Source organism: Arvicola amphibius, chromosome 1 (assembly GCF_903992535.2).
Source record: "Arvicola amphibius chromosome 1, mArvAmp1.2, whole genome shotgun sequence".
NCBI lineage: Eukaryota > Metazoa > Chordata > Mammalia > Rodentia > Cricetidae > Arvicola > Arvicola amphibius.
In genome coordinates this window covers 75152880-75176556 of record NC_052047.1, presented here as the reverse complement: position 1 = coordinate 75176556, position 23677 = coordinate 75152880, and the positions used below count along the sequence as shown (strand labels likewise).

General features: G+C 45.4%; 1 protein-coding gene across 7 annotated transcripts in view; it reads right to left on the bottom strand.

The window, feature by feature from the left end:
• Positions 1–23677, bottom strand: part of Ikzf1 (IKAROS family zinc finger 1) — a 93694-nt gene that overhangs the window by 53562 nt on the left and 16455 nt on the right. For all 7 annotated transcript variants that reach the window (XM_038310011.1, XM_038309993.1, XM_038310020.1 and 4 more), the window contains exon 3: positions 16314–16433. In XM_038310011.1, coding sequence (XP_038165939.1) covers positions 16314–16433 — 120 coding nt within the window. The remainder of the gene's footprint in view (positions 1–16313; positions 16434–23677) is intronic.

The following is a 23677-nucleotide window of genomic DNA, read 5'->3' as shown; positions in this document are numbered from 1 at the left end:
GGTTTCTGCCAACTCGACACAGGGAACACTCTTCCAGCCTGTGCTGGGTCCTTGGGCATGCGCTTGGAAGTTCTCTGTCTACAGCAAATAGACCAGCAGGTCCATATCCAGCAACCATACCCTACATGACCCATGCACGCCTTTGCCTGCAGTTAGCTGTCCATCATTCAGGGTGTATCTCTTCATTCCTGTGAGTAGTTCATGGACATCTTATTAAAAGATTGGGTAATATTATACAAAACAAGCACTCACTAAAGCTGTTGCCTCCTATCTCAAGTTTACTTTATTCCACGTCTACCTACAGAAGCATTGCTCACTGCAACCATATCTGGTCCAGTGGTCTGGTTGGTTTGTTCTTGATGGCCCAGTGCATTGATCCAGGGAAGAGAGCCCCTGCTTGCTGTGTGTGATACCCATGGTCTTAAAACCACTTCACCTTTGTTCCAGTCTTCATGGCATGTGGTGAGGAAGCGGCACTTAAGAGAGGTGTTTTGCCTCAAAGAATATGCCACAAATAACTTTCTGAGTGTGCCTATCCCCTCCTGTTTTCTTTTTTGATGTGAGACTGTCACTAACAGCTCATTTATGAGGCATCTCTGACCAGAAAACGTTCTCCCATCTTCCTTGTTGGGACTCATGTAGATCTGAAAAGATTATGTGGTATCTCTTTGGATGCCACAATTAGAGGCTTCTAACTTCTCTGACAAACTCAAACAATTTCTGTCAGCATTTAACAGTGTGAATGACAGATGGGAAACCAAGCAAGGGCATTCTCTTGGAATTGCTCCAGGCACACAGCAGGAGAATCTTGGGATTTCTGTAATCCGTTCTAAGCCAAAAGCTAAATATTTACATCTTGATGATAGCAAAACATTCTGCCTTCTGAGCCAGCTCCAGTTTCTTTGTGGATTGGAAGACGAGCCTCTCTGACCTGAAGGATGCAAAGGGGCTCCACCAGCAGCAAGCCAATGCATTTAACACAAGCCAGGAATGCTGCACCAACAGCGGCAGATACATCTCCACACATCACGATTGCCATGCATTCTTCCTCGCTGATCCCCTGTCACTTAAACCTCCTAAGAAATCTTTCTGCATTTATAACCTGCTCTTGAAGGACTTAACACGTTATGTGGCACGGCACCAAACCTTTCAGCTGACTCTCAGGAACTCTGAATGTGAGGAGAAAAAAATCAATTGCCAAAGTAAAAATCAAACTCAAAAAGACCTGATGGATAAATCTCCTTGTGAAATAAACTTCACTGGAGTAAAAACTGAACAGAGTGGGGCAGCAGCATGTTCTTACTCCTTTAACTGGGAAGTATGAGGAGTTTGTGGGTTCCTTTAAAGAACTGTATTTTGAATGGACAGAAAGCATGACTTTGACTTAAAGCCTGGTCCATTAGCCGTTTCCTCCTGTGGGTGTTTGTCTAGGGGAGCAGGGATCAACACAGAACTCTGCGCAGGTCAGCAACCCAAACTTCACCACTTCCATATTTTATCCGCAGAGTATCACACTATCAAAACAGAAAAAAATGATGTTTTCAGCCAGACATGTTATGGAATAGAGACAATGAACCTCTCAATGGCAGGGATCTTGTCTTATTCAACAATGCCCATGCATTCTGCAGACTAAGCTGAGATACACTGAACAAAGCAGGAGAATGACTATGAGCAGATCCTGCTGTTCAGTCAATTGTTCCAGGATGTGCAAGAGATACTTCTTCTGGGGAAACTGCTTAGGTTTGCTGGTCAACAGGAGACAAGGGATGTGACTGTATAACTCTCATACATTCTTGTGTGTGTACTCAGGCAACACACCGAGGGCGAGGGAGGCGGTGGCCTTTCTACTCAGCCTTGCGTCTGCAGAACTGTAAGAGTTGATCAACAACGACCATGTGCTTAAGAAGCCACACATTCACGGGTCATTATTAGTGAGTCCCCTGGAGATCCATGGCTGGCTGTGGCAAGCTGTCTGCGAGCACACAGATATAAGAGAAATGCATACAGGCAAGCGCCCTCTAAAGAAGGAGCACAAGTTGCAAGCCAAGGTACAATAGTTTTCACTCTTTGTGTTTATTATATTCCAAGGAAAGGAGCAATTAGCTAGAAGAAGGGGATGTTTAGTGGGCCTAACGTATGTCTCACCTGCAATTGGAAGGGCTCTCACTGACGAGAAAGCAGTGATGGTGCAAGCAGAAGCAAGGAACTCCAGATGGACAGACTGGGCTCAGTGCTTGCTGTCTCATCCCCACCCCCTACCCCATGCTGCTAGCACCTACAGTGAGTGACCCGCCTGTTGATTAGTTTAAATGGACTGCTGAATCCACATGGTTTCTGAGTGGTCTTTTACCCAGCATCTTTCATGGGAGTTGAGACCTCTCGGTCTAGCAGCAACAGGATATTGCTCATAAGCTGTGCTTGCGTCTGCCTTTCTCCATAAGTACTGGGTGTGGGAGAAAGGTATTAGCATCAAAGGCCGGCCATGTATATTCGCTATCTGTTCCATCCATGTTCAGACAGAAGCTATTACAGAAATGCATCACTTGATAACATGGATATTCTTGAAGAAGAAACGCATCCTGAGGGGTTTCATCCCCGTGTGATCATCAAAGTGTCTGAAGCACAGGCACAGATAGCTGTGATACCGTGCGCAGATACCATCAATGGGACTGTTACATAAATGGTCTGCTGGTGACTCAAATATCATTTACTAAACATGACAGCTTTGGCCAGGAGAATAGTCACACTGCCATCAATGAATTCAATAAAAGCAACGAAAGCTATGAACTTCAATGCACCCAGCTAACCATTTCCATAAATATCTAAGAGAATTTTAGGTGTCCAGAACCAACAGGTGACTTCTGCCCAACAGGGCGCCTGGGAAGAAGCAGACACTTAACCCTCATCTGTCTCAACAGCGCCTCCAGTTGTCTCTGAGTTCTAAAACACAGGATCCACTGAGAACACTCCCCCTTAGGTCCAAGTATGAAGAGCAACCAGAGGCAAGACGCAGTGTATATATTTAACTCTTTAAAGGAACAGGATCGTGTTCACCTGGGACTCTCATGACACTCATTCCAGAGGTTGGAAGTAGGTGTAGTGACAGTATTCTGGAGACTACACAGTTTTGAGAAATATGGCAGGAATTATTTCTATTCCTTATTAGTTTTCACAACTAAGTAGGATTAAACATACCCACTTCTACTTCAAAATTTGCTATAATAATGCTGGTTCCAGTCTGGAGTGGTCAACAAAGTCAAGAATCTCTCGTGCTCAGGAGCCCTGGACTTATACCTATGGAGATGGCACAGTGAGTTTTCTGTGATACAACCAGCTGGATCGTTGCACCACAATAGATCCCGAGCCAGGGAATACCTAACTCCCTTACCAGGAAGCAAACAACAAAGCTAGTCCTTGAGAGATGTGGCTTTGACGCTGCTAGTTACCACCAATGGGCACCTAAAGATGCTTCCGGTTCCTCAAGACAACAGGACTGTATCTGATGGTTCTGCCCATGCCTCTTGAGCAGAGTGCTGAGGGTAGATCAATGCAACACAATCCATCTATTGGTTCCTAGGTCCATTCAAACAACCAAATTCTGATGATAATACATGTATGATCAAATGAAGGAACAGAGGGAAGAAGGAAGGAAGGAATAAAGGAATGAGGGAGGGAAAGGAGAAGTAGAAATAGGGAGGGGAAGCAAGGACAGAAGAAAAGGAGGGAAGGAAGGAGAGAAAGAGTGGGGACAAAGGAAGAAGGGCTAGCATGAGGGAGGGAAGGGGAAGGAATAAAGGGGGAGGGGAGAAGAAAAAAGGGAAGGACGGTGAGAAGAAAGAAAAGGAGGAGACAGGAAGAGACAGAAAGAGGACAGGGGAAAAGAGGGAGAGAGAAAAGGGAAAGGAGGGGGAGGAAGGGAAGGAAGGAGGGAGGGAGAGAGAGGTAGGGAGGGAGAGTCATAAGACAATAACAATACAAAGCCACAAGACAGATCCTATCTCTGTGCTCTGGATCATGGTGTGCTCAGGAAACCCAGCAGCTGCATGCACAGGGACACGCCCTGTCTCCTGAGCTGTAAGAAGAGCAGTGGGCAGTGGCAGTGCAGACATCCACAAGGCTGGGGTCTGTGCTGGCGCCAGGTGTGGCGGGGAAGCCTAAGGGGTGGGGACAGCGGAGGCCATCTGTGCCCGGGACTTCAGAACAGCAGTGGGTGCTGAGGCAACCAGGAGGCTTACAGGAAGGAAGATGGCCTCCGTTTCTCCCTTAAAATCCTTTCCAACCCCTTTCCTCCCTGTTGCTTCATCAGGTTGCAGCAGCAGTCTGTAGGAAGTAGCAAGAGTATTTGGCGGCCACCATTTTTTTTTCAAACCAATTTCACAGCAGAGTGTCTCTGAGGCTGTTTGCTGGGAACTGTCTCCTGTGGTACTCTTCAGGAATGGGTTTTGCCTGCAGAGCAACCGCCGTGTTCTGTAGATATTTAATCAAATAAATAGCTTCGCACCAAGACCACAGGAGAACTCAGGAATAAATGAAGGGATCAATGGACGCCAGGTAGTAGTGGTGCAAGCCTTAAATCCCAGCACTCGGGAGGCAGAGGCAGGTAGGTCTCTGATTTTGAGGCCAGCCTGGTCTACAAAATGAGTCCCAGGATAGCACAGCTATACAGAGAAACCCCATCTGGCGCCAAATAAAAAAGTGGGGGTGGGGGTGGAAACAAAAGCTAGCATTACCCCCTCTCTGAGCTGCAGTCAGCTGGGCTCAGGGAAGCAGATGGGCTTCCCAGGTCACTGATGCTCTCGGTGATTCAGCAAACGCCCGCGGGGCCGGCTGCTAGAACGCTGGGGTCCACAATAATTGAAGGGCGCAAACGGGACAGGACTAAGACTGAGCAGAAGTCCGTACTTTTGACATAGGAATAAAATGCAGCACTAACCCCATACTATTCTTATTTAATGTATTAGATCCTTTTCCTCTGGAAGTCTCAAGCTCTGCCTGCCTGGGGCTATAGCTCAGTGTTAGGGCATAGTACTGAAGAAAACCAAATCAACCCCTTACAACCTGCTGGCTTAGTTGGTTTCTGAGCATAAGAAAAGCGGCCAATTCAAGCTGAGATGTGATATAAGCATCACATGCTCACTGGGCTCAAACACAGTCCAAGGGAAAAGTAAAAGTTCTCACTTTAAAAAATCCTACTTAGAGTGAGTACATATCTGTTATAATATTTGTGTATATCGACTAAATAAAATATAGTAACATCAATTTACCTGTGCTAATTTTTTTCCTTTTTTGAAAAAAGAAAATTTCCTTTCTCTAGGGAATTCAGAAACACCTTTGCATGTGACTGCATTTCCAGCAGATAGCGCCACACTAAGGACAGGTGACTCACGCATGGATGCATTCCAGAAACACCGGCTATCATGCATCTGGCGTCTATGAGACTCCTGACCCCAGACAAGGGTTGCTCACGGTTGTGGGGCATGCCTGTCACTGTGCTAGGGGATGACAGCAAGTCTGGACACGTGTGTGGTACGAAGGCGCAGAGCAGGTTGAGAGAAAGGTGAATATTCCAACCAATATTAAAAGTAGTTACTGGACTATGAAAACACACCGATAAACACAAACCCTTAATAGGTGTTTCCATACCCATCAGCACAAAGGCAAATGCAAAACCCAGTGCGAGGACCACAGGGAAGTAACAGGCCTGTAAATCTGTAAGGAAATGAACATGGTTTTACAGCAACCAGCCACCATCTTCTCAGGACTAAAGCCACTGTGCTGAAGTCTCAGCATTTCTCCCCACAACACTAGTTTCACTAAAGGCCATTTCAACTGTCAGGCCAGAATCAAACAAGTGGTCACCACGCCAGGCAATAGTTAATAGTCATTATTAAACATTATGGTGTAAATAGAAGCTGAGAGAAGTGCTCTGGGGTCACTGGAGATTCGTATTTTTATTGCAACCAAGTTCAAGCGGAGTGTTGAGACATTGTGGGAGCAGTCAACATTTTGCCAGGTCCTAAGAATAATAATAACAATAATCATATAGTTGCCTACAGGGATGTAATAAAAGTCTTTTTCTCATTTCAGTAAGGTTTCCCTTCTAGGGTGACAGTCTTTCATTTGGAAGAAGTGCCGGGCTGCAGGAGCCAGCCTGGAAGCCAGCCATTGATCACCCGTCACAGGTTACACCCTGCTGGATGGGGAAGATGGCGGCTGTTCAGTGCTTCACCGGAATTCTGGCCTGGTGACTTCCGTGGAAATCGACAGCCTGCAGCCACATCCACCGTAGGGGAAGTGCTGTCCTGGCAGTCAGCCTTGCAAAGACACACCTCAGACCTGTGGCCAGAAGTGCCTGCCTTGACCTGACTTCTGACAGAGGTGGCAGGGATGGCTCAGAACTAGAGAAATGAGTTCCAGCAAGTGTCACGTGCTTCAGAGCCCCAGAGTGCTGGGTCCCTCCACGGTAGGGTGAGCTTTTGATCACCCTCCCCCACATTTGCATACTGCTAAGCCTTACTGAGAAAGTAGCTGCACAACCACCCCAGGTGCAGGGCCCTGGGAGGGAGTAGACTCTTGATCTGTGCCCTCACTTCTGGGCCGAGCATAACTGATAGATTCAGCAGAAGGGCTCTGGTTTCTTAAGAGGCAGAGGGCATTCGCTGCAGAGGCCACATTTGTGATACCGACATCAGAGAACCACTGGAAGCCACTATTTGGGAGTCAAATTTACCCTTTATTGGACAGATAGCTATCCAACCCCCCCATACTTCATTGTAGCTGTCAAGATATGAAATTACATCAAGCCAGCTCTCAATCCCAAACCAAACTAAAACAAAAGAAAAAAAAGGCCTAATTTGTAGCACTGACCAAATGTCTGTGGTGTAAATACTTTTATGATAGACTACAAACTGTTCAATTAAGAGTCTGGGAGCAAAAATAAATCTCTCCGAAGTTCATTGATTTATCTGGCTCCAGGCTAACTGAAGCAAACATTCCGAATTCTTTCCAAGTTTCTCTTATCCAAAAAAAAAAAAAAAAAAAAAAAAAAAAAAATTCTGAGGAAAAGTTTAAAATTCTGGGCAGACCTGTGATCTGTTGAGCATGTCGGGTGGAAGCCAGAAGCTGGGACCCGAGCTTCAGGACAGAGGAGGAGGAAGCTTCCTGCACCCCTCGCCTCCCCCAGCAGGCATCTGCACTGCGCTAAACTGCTTCTCTGCAAATTGAAGGGTGCTGGGTAGGTTTGCTGTCTCTACTTAAACCTTTCTGCTTTTGCATAAAGGAAGGGAAGCTTCTTTTTTTTCTGGGTTATATTTACACTTCCCAAATCAGAAAAATGTCCTAACCAGATAGGAGGACAGGTGGCAACTGGCAACCACAGCACAAAACCTTTTTTTTCCATTTCTTTCTGAAACCCCATGCAGAAGGAAAGTTAACGGAATGTCAGTTGGCTGCTCTACATACAGAGTCCCCAATGCTTTCAAAACACGGAGAACAAAGCAGAAAATAACACTGAGACCAAAACCCAGAAACAGAAAGTAGAACTTGTCTTATCTACTCTGAAGCCCTTTCATCTTGGACTCTCCTTCGTCTCTCTCAGCAAATTAATGGAGCACGATCTGAATTTTGAATTGAAACGGTCAGAGTACGGTGGAGAAGATGAGATGAATATTGGGCTTTAGTTATAGAAACAAACCATTTTCCACAGTCAGCCTGAACATCTGGAGGCACAAGGGAGGAAAACAGGAAGAAAGGATGTACCTCCAATGATGGGATTCTGTTACCTCTTTTGGTTCGATTTTCTACAGTATATTTTTAATTTCTGTGTTAAGGTCTGGAACATCATGACCACAACGAAAAGTCTTAACCCGCTGAAGACGGCTTGTGTGAACTCGAAAGCAGTCCTGTGGGGGAGACACTGAGGGAAGTGAGGATGACATTTAAGTCAGTTTCTCACCTGGAAGCTAGATGGAGTTACGCCGTTGTCACAGTGACCTGGGTGGGGTAGCACTACTGGCCATGTGGCAGGGACATCCTCCCACAAAGGCTCTGTCCCTCTGCCCCCAGTAGGAGTCATTATGAATAAATAATGGAGGTGGTGAGCATCGGGTCCTCCATGTTTTCTCTCCTTGGCTTCAAGCCCTCCTGCCTGCCCTCCCCTCTTTCTCTCCTCAGGAAGGTAACACCATCCAACATTCCATCCTCACCGTCGGGACACTGCCCTACTCTACAGGACAACAGGTGCTGAGGCCACCTCAGGGAGGAAATCAAGGCCAACGCCACCCTGTAGGGACGAGGTGTGAGGCTAGGAAGGAAAGGAAGGCTTCGGAACATCCTCTTGTGGGTCAGGCTTCTGAATCCAAAGGGAGGGAGCAGGGCACCATGGGAACGACCTTGCTTGCCTCCCAGGACTCTTAGCTCAATCTTTTCTTGTTCTCCAGTGCTACCTCCTAAAGTGAATTGAAATATTCTCATCTAACGCACCAGCCTGGAAATCCTCTTCAGCCAGCAACTTTCTCAGCTCTTTTTTTCCACCCCATCGGATCTTTCCATCCCCCCACTCCCCACCCCCATCTTGCTGCTCACCCACCCCATCTGATCTTTACACACTCCCGCCCTCCCTTTCCATTCCCCCCTGCTTCCTGCACCCCCATCTTGTTGCACACCTGCTTGACCTCCTTGGCAGTCTGGGTTCTGCCTGCATCTTGTTGAGATGCATTTGGGAATGCACAAGTGGCCCACACCCTCCTTGGAGGGCACTTCCTGTGCACTCTTTGGTATTTCTCACCTTGGCTACATGTCTTCTCTGTGGCTTCCATGCCCTATTTCTTTTTAGACACTTCACCCAAACCATAGGACGTGTTCTCTGTCACCCTTTTCTCTTTCTATTCAATTAAAGACTATTGTTACTACAAGGTTTCCAATGTTGGCCTGAGGTTTCCCTCTGTTGTCCTACCTAGTAGACTTTACCCAAAGACGGAGCTTCTATTCCCTACATTCGAGCTAATTCCCTGGCTTGGAATCCTCATTGAATTTTATCTCAATCAAATTTGGATTCCCCACTTGGATCAGCAGAATCACCATCGCCCCAATCACTGCAGTTGGTCACTACACACAAGGACCTAGACCAAGTCAGTAGACAGACACCAACTCTACCTGCTTTCTTCTTAGCCACACTGCCTCCTGGCACAGGTTCAAACACCCTTCCAGGAGACCAATAGACTTGCAGAGACTATCATGAGAACAAACTCTAACATGCAGATCAGCTGGAGCTATCACTGGGCCAACCTGTTGGGAAGGGCCCCTTGCCAACACCACTGCTCACGCCCAGACCAAGCTGCTGAGGTCCTTCAGGGCCTCTATGCCTTTGCTTCCCAGCATCCTTCCCTCTTTCCTCAACTCTTCCTACAGTCAAAATACGGCTGAGTCCCTCTCATATCCCTGCTCAAACCAGCTGCTCCATGAATCTGAGCCTCAGTTCAGTTAGGGAAAACTCTTCCTTGTATATATTCTCTAAGAAAATCATATTCCTGTGCACCATTGGAATGCAGATGCAGGAATCACTATCCGGCCATTCCTTAGCTGTCACGGGTTCCAAGGCAGTGGCTGAGGCCATCTTGTACACTAAAGGGCTCTAGGAATAGTTCTGGGATCTGATGGGTTTCCCTCGTCCCTGAAGGGCCAGACAACCCAAACAAAGCCGGGAGGTGACACAAACAACATCTATACAAATACTACGATGAATTAATCAGAGGACAGGGCAGGGCTGTGCTTTGCACCTAAGTGGCTCTGTTTTGGATCAGATATGAAGGAAATTTCAGGGCACTGTGGTCACCATTCTACAAATAAAACAGGTATAGAGTGGCCTTTGCATACAGGAAGAGACTAGGCCAAAGTATGAGCCATATCACCCCTGACTCTCCATCAGCACACTTGTCTACACTCTCTCTCTCTACCAGAACCTGTCAGAGCTGCTTTAGGCTTCTTGTGCTCAGGGGTTTGGAGTTCAGACAGGACATTAGTTCTTTCAGGGTCCTTGAGTGGCCCTCTGTTGGGACCCAGGGAATGATCTCATTTTAGGCTATGTCTAGGCTTCTGTGCCAAGCCACTTACTGAGGCACAGGGTCACCCAATTGAGACGATATGTAATTTTTGTCATTAGCACAACATGAAGACATTAACAACACAGTGAGTACTGGCTGGGGTGAACTCCATGCTGGGGTGTAACTTGCAAGCATTGCCTGGGTAGGGTGAGCCTCCTCATCCTCTAGGTGCAGAGATGGTAGTCACAGCAGAGCTGATGAGACAGGGGCTCCATCAGCTAGCTGAGAGCCAGCATCTCCAGGAAAACAGCAGTGGTATGCTATCAAGCTTTTTAGCCAGTGAGATGGCTCAGGAGGTAAAGAACTTACTGTCAAGCCTGACTTCAATCCCTGGGACCCACTTGGTGGAAGAAAAGAATGGACTCTTGTAAGTTGTCTTCCGGCCTCCACACATGCTCCAAGGTACCTGCATATTACACCTCCCCACACCTCAAAATAAGTGCAACAAATATTAAAAAAGCAACAATCACACATCCATCTCATAATACACAACACCTATACACATCACCATACATGCCACACCCATACCAAACACTATGTACAACAAACATACTATACAAATTGCACACATAAATACCATATATACACACACACCATACACAAGCCCCTTGCACACCACTCACAAGTAACTCATACCACACATATACATGCCACATGCAAGTTATACACATACCCCACACATAAGACACAAACATACATATCACACATAAACTACACAAATCACACATGCCACACATATACATACATACAGCATATACACACCATACAAATGCCACAAACATACATACCACATGAACACCAGACTACCAGATATACTATCCACACATTGCTACACATCATACAAATACACATGTGACTACACACATCTCAGATATATACTACATATACACCATACATATACATACTGTGTATATGCACATATACACATATATATCATATATGTATTACATATACATACCCATATGTCACACACATATACATATATACTGCACACAATATATATACATGTGCCATATAACATATGCATATATACCACATACAAACACAAACATACACACAACACACATACACATATATACATATTTCTTACATACCTCACACATATATACCACACACATACCAGACATGTTTATGTATCACAAATACACATGCATAAAAATATTACTCATCCATATTCACATATGTGTACATGTGCACAGATATACATATATATGCATATGCCACACACAAGAACACATAAACAAGCACACACATATCTACCACACACATAAACAAACACATATCCATCCATCATACATACAATATATAATCTTCACATACACAGAAGCAAGTAAGCATGCACCCACAGGTGCTGACAAACAACAATTTACATTTTCTCCAAGGGATGGTCTTAAATTCCTGCTGCTTGGTCTGCATCATGTACACCCAAGCCCAACCCAAGATGGCACGTGTTGCACAGAGTCACTTTCAAATTCAGGCATAACCAAGTGTCAGTGAAGATCACTGTGATTCCCACTGGTTGACAGATTAAGGGAGATACAGAAGGCAAAAGGCTTGGTTGGCAGTCTGCAATTCTCATTTCTCTGCTGGAGGCTGCAGACACCCACCAGCCTCTTGGGCCAAACGTGGAAAGAGAAAGAGGGTGGGAAAACAATTTTTATACTACTACTTAGTATCTCATGTTTTGAGAAATTCATGAAAAAGGGATACTTTTTGGCTGGTTGGGATATGCCTGTGGAGTGGGGGGGACACGCCAGTGGCTTTTTACAAGCATTCCATGGTAGAGATGGACAGAGTGGGACAGAGTGGGACAGATCTGCCCCATTGAAACCACAGCACGGAGCATTCAGCTCCGAAGACGAACAAGGGAGCAAGAAAGAGAAAGCAAAGTGCACAAAAAGTCAACCTACATTCTCCAGTCATCCCCAGAGAAGAGAAACCGGGGTCAGCAGTGGCTCCTGAGGCTGGAGACGCTGCCTGCTTGCACCTTCAGTTCCTGCACTCCCCGTAGCTGCTCAGATACTGCTAGATAATGCTTCTTCCAAGCTGAAGTGGGGCTATCGCTTCAGAAGAGATGCATTTCACCGATAAAAACAACTTCCTCTAGCTGCTGATTAGATAAGGGGGGCTCACATCCGCACTTGAAGCCAGCTGCCCACTCTCCAGCCAGGCCTGCTGTCTCTCTTCAAGTCCTGAAAAACTCCCTCCAGCCCCTCTTCCCTCTCCTAGGCCTAAGGGAATCCTCATAGCTGCCACCCATCCCGAGGACCACCCTTGCCTGCCTCAAGCTGACCATGGAGACAGGAGAAAAAGTAAGGATGGTACTGTCGTGGGGGGGGGGGGAATAATTCCTGGTGCTGTAGGAGTATGTCTGAAATGCCACAGTGAAACCCAGAGTTTGTACGCCAACCAAAGCCCAAGCTAAACGCTACCCCCTCCATAGGAGAAGACCTTGGCTCCAGGAAATAGGACTATCAGTTAGTTACAAAATGAGTGACAATATATTTTACATGCCCTATGTAACACAATACCATCTACACTGCCTAAACGCAGTGAAAACTTGAAACGATTGCTTATAGTTTCTGTTTCAGTCCTGCCCTCACGGCTGAATCAATGTAATGAATGGAGCAGAAAACAAACCAAAAACAACAAGCGAACAAAATAAAAACCAAGTTCAAGGTTTTTACACACGTCCTTATTTCTCTTAGGATTCCTAGAGGAATGGAAAATGCAGATTTTCATACCTTCTCCTCACTTCCATCTAAGCTAAGGAGAGCCAGACTCTGGCACAAGCACTCATTAGAGGCTGTGCAGGGCCAGCCTCTCTCAGAGCCAGCAGATGAAGATCAGACTGAGATGAACTCAAAGGGAAATGGAAAGATTACACAGCCTGGAATACACACACCCTCACAGTGTTCCTCCCTTTCCTTCTGCCTGGGTTCTGTACAAGGCTGTCCCAACGTCAGGGGCCAAGCAGCCCCTGAAGCCACCACTCAGGGTGATTTGGGAACACCTCGTCCAGCCTTGGGCAGGCCTAGGCCTCTGCTGGCTTTTCCCCTGGACTCTATGGTAAGCCCCGCCCTTGCCTGGCCTTCTCATGGCGTGTGTCTGTGCTGTTAGCTTGGAACCCTCCTCCCCACACTCCAGGTCTCTTCTCCCTCTGCTCGGACTTCCCTGTGGTTGCATTCATCATGGAGTGGTGCTCTGGATTCTCAGTGTTTGGCCACTGTCCTCAGCTTGTCAGGTAGGAAGGGCGGTGCAGCTCTGGTCCCTTCTAGGTCACAAGGGGCAAGAGCAAACCCAAACCAGGAGAAAACTCCCCAGAAAGTAGTACTGAGCAAAGGAGGGGAGTGTGGAGCTGCTATTTTCTTTTCCAAGTCCCCCACCTCTCTCTAGACTTCAGCTTGGACATCGTCCCACAGGAAGGCCTTCACGAGACCCTGGGGTTCTGTGTCAGTGCAAAGGGTTCTGCGCTCTCTGCAGCAAACAAGCGAGACTTGGTAAACTCAGGGCTGCCTGAAGAGGTCACTGGGTGCTTCCTCAGCTTCAAATGGTTTCAGACACAACCACTTCAGAGAGCTGAGAGTTCTCTCAATTTTAAAGAGACCACTTCAGAAAGAACAAGCTGCAGTGTCATTAAGTAGACCCTTCTGATGACGAAATCCCTGCTTGCCAGAAAGTTCTCCTTTGGGTCTGACTTAAATTCTTCAAGCTGCCCTTCAAATCTTTCATTTCTTCTTATTCGGACTTTGAAGAAAATGGAGGCCCAGTACTGGTGCATGTCTTGCTCTTCATCTGACTGTCATTGTCCCAATATTTATACATAGATCTAGGGTGGCCTTTCAGCATCATTAGAAAAAGCAGCAGTGTGTGAGACCCTAACTTTCAAGTCCTGGGAATGACCCACTAACCAGTTGGGGGTTGAGTTCTAGTGTTTCCCACTGCTGATTTTCTCACTTGGTCTGCTCTTGTCTCGTACTAGAGATGCTTCTGGGATGGGTCACAGCTGTCAACAGCAGGCCTGTCTCTCTCCCATTGAGTGACCCAATCTCCTCCACCTTCACTGCTGGTCAGCTCTGACCATGCCTCCCTAAACTGTCCACTCTGATGGCTCACAACCAGATTTGAAGTCAGTCTCCCCTTCGGTACTGTCCTATTATAACACATTTCTCTCTTTCCTGGCTGATTTCAGTTTGCTTATTCTATGGGTCCGTTCCTCTCTCCCCAGACAGGGTTTCTCTGTGTAGCCCTGGCTGTCCTGGAATTCACTTTGTCTACCAGGCTGGCCTCAAACTCCGAGGTTCACTTGCTTCTGCCTCCAAGCACTGGGATTAAAGGCATGCACCACCACTACCTGATGTACGAATTGGTTTTTAATTAATAAATCCATTGTCTCTTCATGATGACCTGTTGCCTGTCCCTCTCTCACTCCTGAAGCTACACTGGGCCCCCTTTTCCAGGGCTGTAAATCCCGGGATACATAATATACGCTTTCCCTACCTTTTACTTTTTGTCTGTCATTCTGTCTTCTGCTTTTTTTTTTTTTTCATCTGGCCCACAAAGCCATCCTGGGGCATGTGGTAGTTACTCTTGCTCACACGAGGAAACTGAGACTTGGGGAAGATGAGAAGCTCTGCCCTGAGAGTCACAACCAGGGACCGGGAATGTGGGATGTGTCCTTTCTGGGACTGCCCCCCCCCCCCCGCATGACCACATCCCTCTGACTGACTCCCTGTCTCCATGGTGACTCTTGCTTCCTCCTGCTGCCCTCTGCTCCCAGCCCAGACTCTTCAGGCTCCTGGTCCCCTGGCATTTTTGACTCCTTGGTTCTCATGAGCCATACCATGGGGCACTGTGGTGAAGTACTGCTTCAACTTTATTTCCTTCAATCTGTGAATTCCCGTACATGTTATCCTCACACCATTCTACTGAATGTTATAGTCTGCAAGTTATGAAACCCACAGCCTGCAGCTTACATGTAGAACAGGTGGCTCTCTTTCAAGAGTCACACAGGACCAGCTGGCCACCATGTAATGTGGCTGGGGGCGTTAGGAGGGCGGATCCTCTCACCCCCTTCCCACATCGTATCTGTCCTCCGGGCTTTTTCTCTCAGTTTTCCCAGCAAGTGATTCTTTGGCTTCTAGTTGCCCATGAGAACCTTCGCTCCCTTTATTGCTGGGGCCCACTTCAATGGCCTTCCCTGTCTCCAGGGCCAAGAGAATGGCTACTGTCAAATCAGGCAAAAAAAGGTTTACCGGGGACTTTTATTTTCTCAAATTTGAAAAGACTGTTTTCTAAACTCCACCCTGAGAGGAAACTGAACTGAAAATTGTGCATGGGGATAGTCAGGGAGAGGAGACTCTGGATATGATAAGTCCAAAGGAATTCCCACACTGAGAGTACCTGGGACTGAGTGCTTTACTCGGGATGCAAGGGACACAGTCTGTCACGAAGTCAGCCACGGTTGGTCCCCTCTCACACGGCATGGTCACAGGGATAAGGTGCCTACTGGCTTTTGCTGGCACTCGTGACCCATTCATCTATGACAAGTGAAGGACACGTCTTCCCTGCTCTCCAGGAACCAGCCTTGTTTTCAGTTCCCTAAAGCCTCCCTGCAGCATGATGATTCTGCAGAGGCTCCACGGCAGCTGTGGGATTGCAGGGCAAGCCCACCTCTTTCTCCATGAGAACCAAGTCAGCAGCCCTACTCTAGCCTGGACACTCTCTGTGTCGCGTGGTCAAAGGACAATCCCTTCTGTTTCCCAGAACGAGCCTTTTGCTTTGCGATGAGAACCACAGGCAGGTTGTGAACATCTGTCTATGCCTGGGTTACCTTGGAAAACAGACCCCTATCACACAGGGTGCTTCTGAGACTAAACAAAGGAGATCTCTATGTTCCAGCCCTAGCTAAATCCCTCGGTTTAAAGTGACCTTTAAATTTATGTAAATGTGTTTCAAAAGGCACCCATGCTCGTAGGTCAGCACATAGTAACACCAAGACCACTTGCAATAATCAGAAAACCACCTTAAAAATAAACACATCAATTAAAACCGATTGCCCAAGTCCCAACTTTAGGAAACCCTGAAAAATGAGTGAGCTCAGAGGGCAAGCGGGACTGACGGACCACACCTACCGTACCCTACACAGCAGCCATTTCCTAACTGCGAGTGGAGTGTGTCACAGCCTGAAGGACACCACGGTGACCCACTTACCCATGCCTCGCTCACTCTTGGAGTTCTGCTGTGCTCCAGAGTTGGTGGAGAGGTCTTCGGGGACAGGCATGGGTTCATCCCCTTCATCGGGAGTGTCACTGACTGGGGGGCTCTCCTTCCCTGTAGACACAAATCAGAGATTGAGTTTCCGGCAGGCACCTTCAGCTGCTGGGAAAATCTTAGTGCCGGGCTTCCTTGATGGCATGAGAAGGGAGCATGGAGTGGTATCTGCTCTGAATTACTGCTTTCCTGTTAGGGCCAACATGTATGTCTCTTTCTAAGAATGAGTATTACTGCCAAGCAATAAATAAACACCAGAGAACAAAGATTTACAAAAGGCAAACAACACCTGTAACCTTAGCTATTCCTGGGACTAAATTACTACATAAACATTGCTATATTACAGAGCAGATGTGATAACATCATTTTTCCAAAGGAAATCAGCCTTTAGATATTCTCAATACATTTTGGTGCTACAGAGCTATTTCTACAATTGTATTTGTAATAGGCACATGAAGGGTTCCATTTTTTTTCTGCTTTTGACTCTATATTTTATTTTATTTTTTTATACTTTTAAACAACACTGAGCTGAGCATCCTAGCCGTCAGGTTTTGGACATATCCTTAAAGGCACCATTATGTACTCTTTGGAAGGGTGACTGCTGGGCCAATGGCACCTGTATCTCTGAGGCTCTGCATGTGCTTGACAAACTCACAGTCCACACAGAGACAAAGGTTTGTTACACTTCATGAAGTAAGGTTTCCTTCCTCCCTCTCTCCCTCCTTCCTTTTCTTTCTTTCTTCTTTGCTATTGTTTGACAATCCCTTACACCCTATATACAACATTTTGGTCATTTTCACTCCCCGTTACCCTCACATCCCCTCTTAATCCCACCGACTCCCTTCTCCCCAGGAATCTTTGGCTGGATTAAAATGAAGTCCCTCTAGCTCTTTTAGGTATGAGAACAACACTGTGAAGCTGTCATTGATAGTCAACACTCTTTTCTCACGGAGGCTGGAATTTGAAAAGCTTCACCTTTCCAGAGCTGTTTAAAGGGGTTAATAGACACAAACAACACAGGAGATGCTGGTGAGGCACTAAGCCTATGCTAACTGATCCGCTATAGCTACTAACAAAAGACAGTCTTGCTTAAGAGACTGAAGGTAGTACCAACACACCAAATGTGTGCCTGATGAGTTGGCAACCTGGCCCAAGAGGCAAAAAATGACCTCCACACAGACACCAACCCAGACTTTTGGGAGCACATGCAAACAACACATCAATCATTAAAAATTTCTGAGGACATGACGAGACACGGTATGAAGACTGGATCAACTCAAAAGCATCGCACCAACATTTTAGGAGATGGACAAGATCAGTAAAAGTCTCAGTACACGAGACAAGCATTACTGGAATCTTTAAAATAGAATCTGTCAAGGCACCAAGGACATGCTTTGGGGGATAGCATTACAATGTCTAAGAAAGAGACATCACAATGTAATATCCCAGGTTAGCTGTGATTAGAACAACTGGCATATTTTCAGAAAGAGCATTATTGGGTATATTTGGATAGCTAATACAAGATAAATAGTTAAAGATGGGGTAAGATTATAATAATTTCCCAAAGAAAAGCAAAAGGCACAAGAGACTGATGGAAAGTGTTATGCTAGAGTCTGGGTTCATTAGTCAGCGCTGTCTCCATAAATGACCTTTAAAGGAATAGTGGCTGGATGTGTGGCCTTGACTCTCATCCTCACAGTGAAAGATGTGATGCAGAAGGCATATGAACAGCTTGACAACTTTTACTTTCATACAGAACCATGGCTCAGAATAAAGGTTTTCAAAGTTTGAGGACTTTAGGGAGGGATTCAAAGATAATGACTACACAAAATTCTCAGCAGATCTTCTTTATAATACAGAGACATTGCAGTGGGGAGGGGAGAGTCAGATGAGCAATGACCTATACCACTTGCCTTCTGAAAGGCCAATGAAGAACCTCCAAAGAGGAAAGGGAAGAGGGAAATGATGTAATTACATTATGACCTCAAAAAGAAGAGAGAAATAATTATAAAAGGAACCTCCATCAGATTGATAGTGGAGCCCTGGCAACAGAGCCACAACTTGAGAAGCTGGTGCATGAGTTGACACATACAGAATGCATGGAGCACTGGGTTCCTGTGATTAACAGCTCTTACTAAGACTGAGTGGGAGTGGGGGAAGGAGAAATGGAATTGCTTTGACTTATTTTGTTATGACGATCTTTCCTATAATAACTTCTGGACCCATGGAGATGCCATATCACACTAGAGCTGGGGGGAGGGTATGTGTGATAAAGATCAGGTGTTAGCCAATGAAAGCATGCCACACTTTCAGCTCAATTCATGTTGAATTGTGTGCCCCCCCCCAAAAAAACCCAAAACCTGAAAAAACCCTCTTAGTGACCCATTTTTAAAAGTGTGGCTGACCCATCTTTGAGAGAACAATATCAACTACATCTTAGGGAGGATGTTCATAATGACAGCTGTGTTTCTTAAGAATCACAACTGGCTCAAGTCATTACACTAAAAGGCCAGCTCCACAGCATTCCTGATCTTATATCTTCGTACTTTATTTTTTTCCCTACGTGGAGGACGAGGTGTAATGAAAACAGTAGGGATCATGACTCTAAAATACCCGTGGGCCAGACTGATCAATAGGAACTCTCAGAGCAGAAGAAACCACACAGAGAGATGAAGAATAACAGATCAGTCCCCATGTTTCTAGGGGCATGGAGTACAAAACCAGACTGGAAGGAACAAAACCAGATGTGCTCACATGGCAGCCAAGAGCGTGGCATTAATTCAACCCTGCCTCACCTCAGCTCGCTGATGGTTTTTAAGAGGTCCTCTGATTTGCCTAAAAGCCCCCCAGTGTGAATTATGTTGCAGAGCCATTCGTCTCTCTGGGGGGCTCTGTGCCCAAGGACCTTTGCATTCTTTTCCTGCTGGAAGGTCTTCCTGAGGAAAATGTACCATTTCATGGAAACCTCCCTGAGAGGCAAAATCATTGTGCATGCTACCTTTTGCCCCACTTATCATTTGAGCTATTTCTTTATAAAAAGGAAGTGCTAGGTTAAGCCAACACTGCCCCATTATAGATACACTGAGGGATCGGGGTTACAGGTCTGAATAGAGCAGCTGAAGAGATGATGGGAAGAAGAGATGGCGGAAGGAGAGATGGTGGGAAGGAGAGACGGTGGGAAGGAGACATGTCGGGAAGGAGAGATGCAGGAAGGAGACAGGGTGGGAATGAGGGAGGGCCACCATTTTAGAACTCTCTTCTCAGGCAGAGTGGGAGACTAAAATTCAGGATTCTGGTAGAGCTCAGAGGGTTGTGGAGAAAATAAAGTTAACAACGAGCATGAATGCTAACCTGTCAAACTCATGGTGTCATTCAGTAACCTATTGTGCACTACAGAAGCATAGGCTATGGCTTCCACCTTTACCCTGCAGCACGAGCAATGGGGTGGAGAAAGCAAGACAGCAAGCATTTAATAACTCACGGACTAGCTCTGAAGAGGCGAGTGCAATTTCACTTACTTGGGAAACAAAACTTCTGGCTATATTATAAATGTATCAATTTGTACCTAATTTGACTGTTGCCTATGTGTCAAGTATGCCTTTGAGAAGTTTCTGTGGTCAAATTAAAGAAACCGTGCCCTTAATCTGAAACGAAAAGTAAATGATTTCTCAAGTAGATTATAATTTACCCTAGCTACCCAGCAGAGCTCTGGGAGTCTCTCCCAAAGTCTGCGTCTTTAATACACTGAGGGACCCAAGGGAACATAAAACCTGGGGTAAATAGATGTTCCCAACACAGAACAACTGCTCTAGAGAAGAGTGAGATGCTTGGTGCCTAGGGCTGGAGTAGGCTCATACTCCCATGGAACTTCTTGTCAATCTCTTATCAGCCATGTTTTAGTTTCCTACAATTTGGAGATAACTATATCCTTCTTCAGTGAGCTTTTATATGGTGAAAATAAGAAAATGCTTAGGCTAGTATTGGGTAATTCAAAGTGCTCAATCGATGTGATTTACTATGATTAACAGGGCAGGACACTTCCATTGTTATTTAATAGATAGGAGGCTTCTTTCCTTACACAGATTAGTCATCTTTACAGGGTGTTCTCCTTGTGTGCATGTTCCAACAAACACACTGCAAATAGCATTAAGATAATACCAAATATACAAATGGATGGATCTAGAAAACATCATATTGAGTGAAGTAACCCAGACCCAGAAAGACAAATATAATATGTACTCACTCATAAGTGGCTTTTAGACATAAAGCAAAGAAATACCAGCCTACAAATAACAATCCCAAAGAACCTAGACAACATAGAGAACCCTAAGAGAGACATACATGTATCTAATCTACATGGGAAGTAGAAAAACACAAGATCTCCTGAGTAAATTGGGAGCACGGGGACCATGGGAGAGGACTGAAGGGGAGGGGAGGAAGGGAAGGGAGCAGAGAAAAATGTATAGCTCAATAAAAACAATAAAAAAATAAAAACCAAATATATAGTTCAGGTGATGGGACCCAGAAGAGCCTCAGAGACTCACTGGCCAGAGTCACAGCTGCAGTAGGAGACAGAGCATGGTTTAGGAGACTTGGGCTCCACAGCTGCAGTCAGAAATAGGAGTGAAGATGGCCTTTTAACTCCTTTACGTTTTTCCCCATATACTGTCTCTTTCTTTAGAAGGTAACAAAAGCCCAAGCCATATGCACAAGTAATTTGAAAAGACTGACATAGAAGAGAAGGAAAAAATAGCTTTACTCAGAAAGTTAGGGAGGAGTTCTCCAAAGGAAATGGCAGCTTTCTTTAGATCCACACGTGTTCAACTCAAAGTCTGAGGCCTGCAGGCCAGGAGAGCTTTGATGCCCAGATTTGTAAACATGCTTAAAACGTCGAGGGGTCCTGGGTGATTATTTTGTAACTTTATTGCATGGTCCCTGGGTGAGATCACTGTAGATGACCGTGCAGTAAGGCTGGACACACCTGCAGGTCAGAGACTATGCCTATCAGTGAGCCTTTTCCAATTAGTGGACTCAAGTCAGTGAGCCTGATCTGTGAGGCCTGTCAACCTCAAGCATTGTCCCCAGCCCCTAGGTGGCATCAGCTGGAGCGGAGTCCACAATTAGGATAAATGCCAGGAAAGAAGAATCCAAAGGGCTTGAAAACAGGGGCTTAGCAGGGACTGTTTTTTAAGTATTGCACATGTTTGGGAGAATCCTACGAAACTGCTGACATTTGAACATTTTATGAAAAGAGAATGACTCAGTAACGCATTCCTCCATGTCTTATGAAGACAGTTAACCCCCAGGCTGAGAATATAGCTCAGTGGCAGAGCACCTGCCTCACACAGGCAACATCCTGGGTTCCATCCAGGGTTGCACCCAGGGCTACTAGAAAAGCAAAACAAAGAAATCAAATCAACTCCTGTTTAACTAAACGTGCATCCCACCACACAGCTTCCCACTGCCTTCCCAGCTTTAGCAGACAAAGAAGGAGACCCGGTTTGAATTGGGAAAGTATCAGATTTACAGAAGCATAAAAGCAGTGTTTAATCCCTTCCTAAATGTGACACACTCTATGGATGCTCTAGTCATTGTTTAGAATGCTCAAGGCTGAACAGAACCCAGCGGTTCCATCAGAGTTGGAGAGAGAGTCGTTCCTTTGCTATGGGCATACAGAGAAAATTTCAGACTAAATCTTTTCAAACAAAAAGGAGAGTGAAGGAGTTTTCTTCTTTTTCAAGCTGTTTGTTACACCTGCCCCAACTGTCCTCTCCTTTAGGGCAATCCACAATGCACTAAGTATTCAGTGTAACTTTTAAGGGCAAGAAAAGAAAGTTCAAGAAAATAACGTATTTGTAAGCCTCAAGATCAAAACAGAAAAATGATAGTACTGACTATTCCTCCTAACTAACATGTTAGAGGTAGTTTTCAAGGCTAAGGTATATTTGCATCTTTATTGTTTTAAATTTCTTATTGATACCCAATAATTGCTCATGTTTTTGTGGTACAGTGAGATGTTTGAGATTTCAGACATACATGCAGTGCATAACAATCCCTACATGTGCGTGGCACATCCCACCATGCCAAACTCTCCATTAGAGTGAGCAAATTCAGAATCCTGTCCTGTAGGTATCTATGTTGTTGTCTACTGACAACACTATACTGTGCAAAAGCACACTTGAGTTTCTTCCTCCTAGCTAACCATGCTTCATATCCACTGACCCACCTCTCTCTGCCTATGCCCCTTATCCCCCCAGCTTCTGGCAGAAATCATTCTCTTTCAAATTCTTTTTAAGAGAAATGTTCAAATATGACACAATTCATCCCCAATAAACATAAACACACTGCTTACTCACTGGACAGTGCTGAGCAAACAATGGCATGTATTTTATGGGATAAATCATGGAAATAAGTTTAAAAGGTAACTATAACAGGGGCTGAAGACCATACAAAAGGTGGCAGCTTAGGTGAGGGAATCTGATTCCTCTGCAGAGTATTCTTTTTTTCTTAATTACAAATGTGCTGTGAGCATGTTACCTCAATGAATCGCCACATGTTCTGTGAAACACTGAAAGTATTGGGGGGTTTCCTGTCTGCAATGTTTTTGTTTCCTCTCCACTTTGTTCTTTGCTCACCTTTTAGGAAGCAGCTTATGGTCTTACCTTTCTGACTTTTGAAAAATTACACTTCTCTGTGTGCGTATATACAAGCACACTCACGCACAGTGTGCATGCCATTGATTTTTAGTTCCTGGACTCTTTCACTTAACTGAATGCCATTTCCATCTATTCATGTTGTCCTAGATGACAGGATTCCAACCTTTATAACTAAATGGTATTCCATTGTATACACATACCACACTTTATCCACTGATGGACATTTGGGTTGATTTAATCTCTAGCTTATTGTTTTGACATTAGAACATCAGAATGTGGGTGCTATGTGGACCAAGAGGTTTCACTCCCGCTGAGGGCATTTTGTAAAAGTCATCTGAGGTCAAAGACATAAAGAAAAGCAGAAGAAGAGAACCAACAAAAGGGTTCTTCTTGCCCTTGGAGTTTCTCAACATCCCTGTTTTTGTGACATTCAAGGCAATCCGGCTGTAAGGGGTGAGCCCAGTGGGTGAGGTCTTCCATCAGTAGAACCTGTGCTTCTTCTCTAATTATGTTTAGCACACACAGTTTTCCTGGGCTTTGGGGGGCGGGTAGGGAAGCTAAATACAAAGCTGCAACAAACTTAACAACATTTTTTTTTCATTTAACCATTTTGCTTAAAAAGCATAAAAGAAAATAAAGCCAAATAAC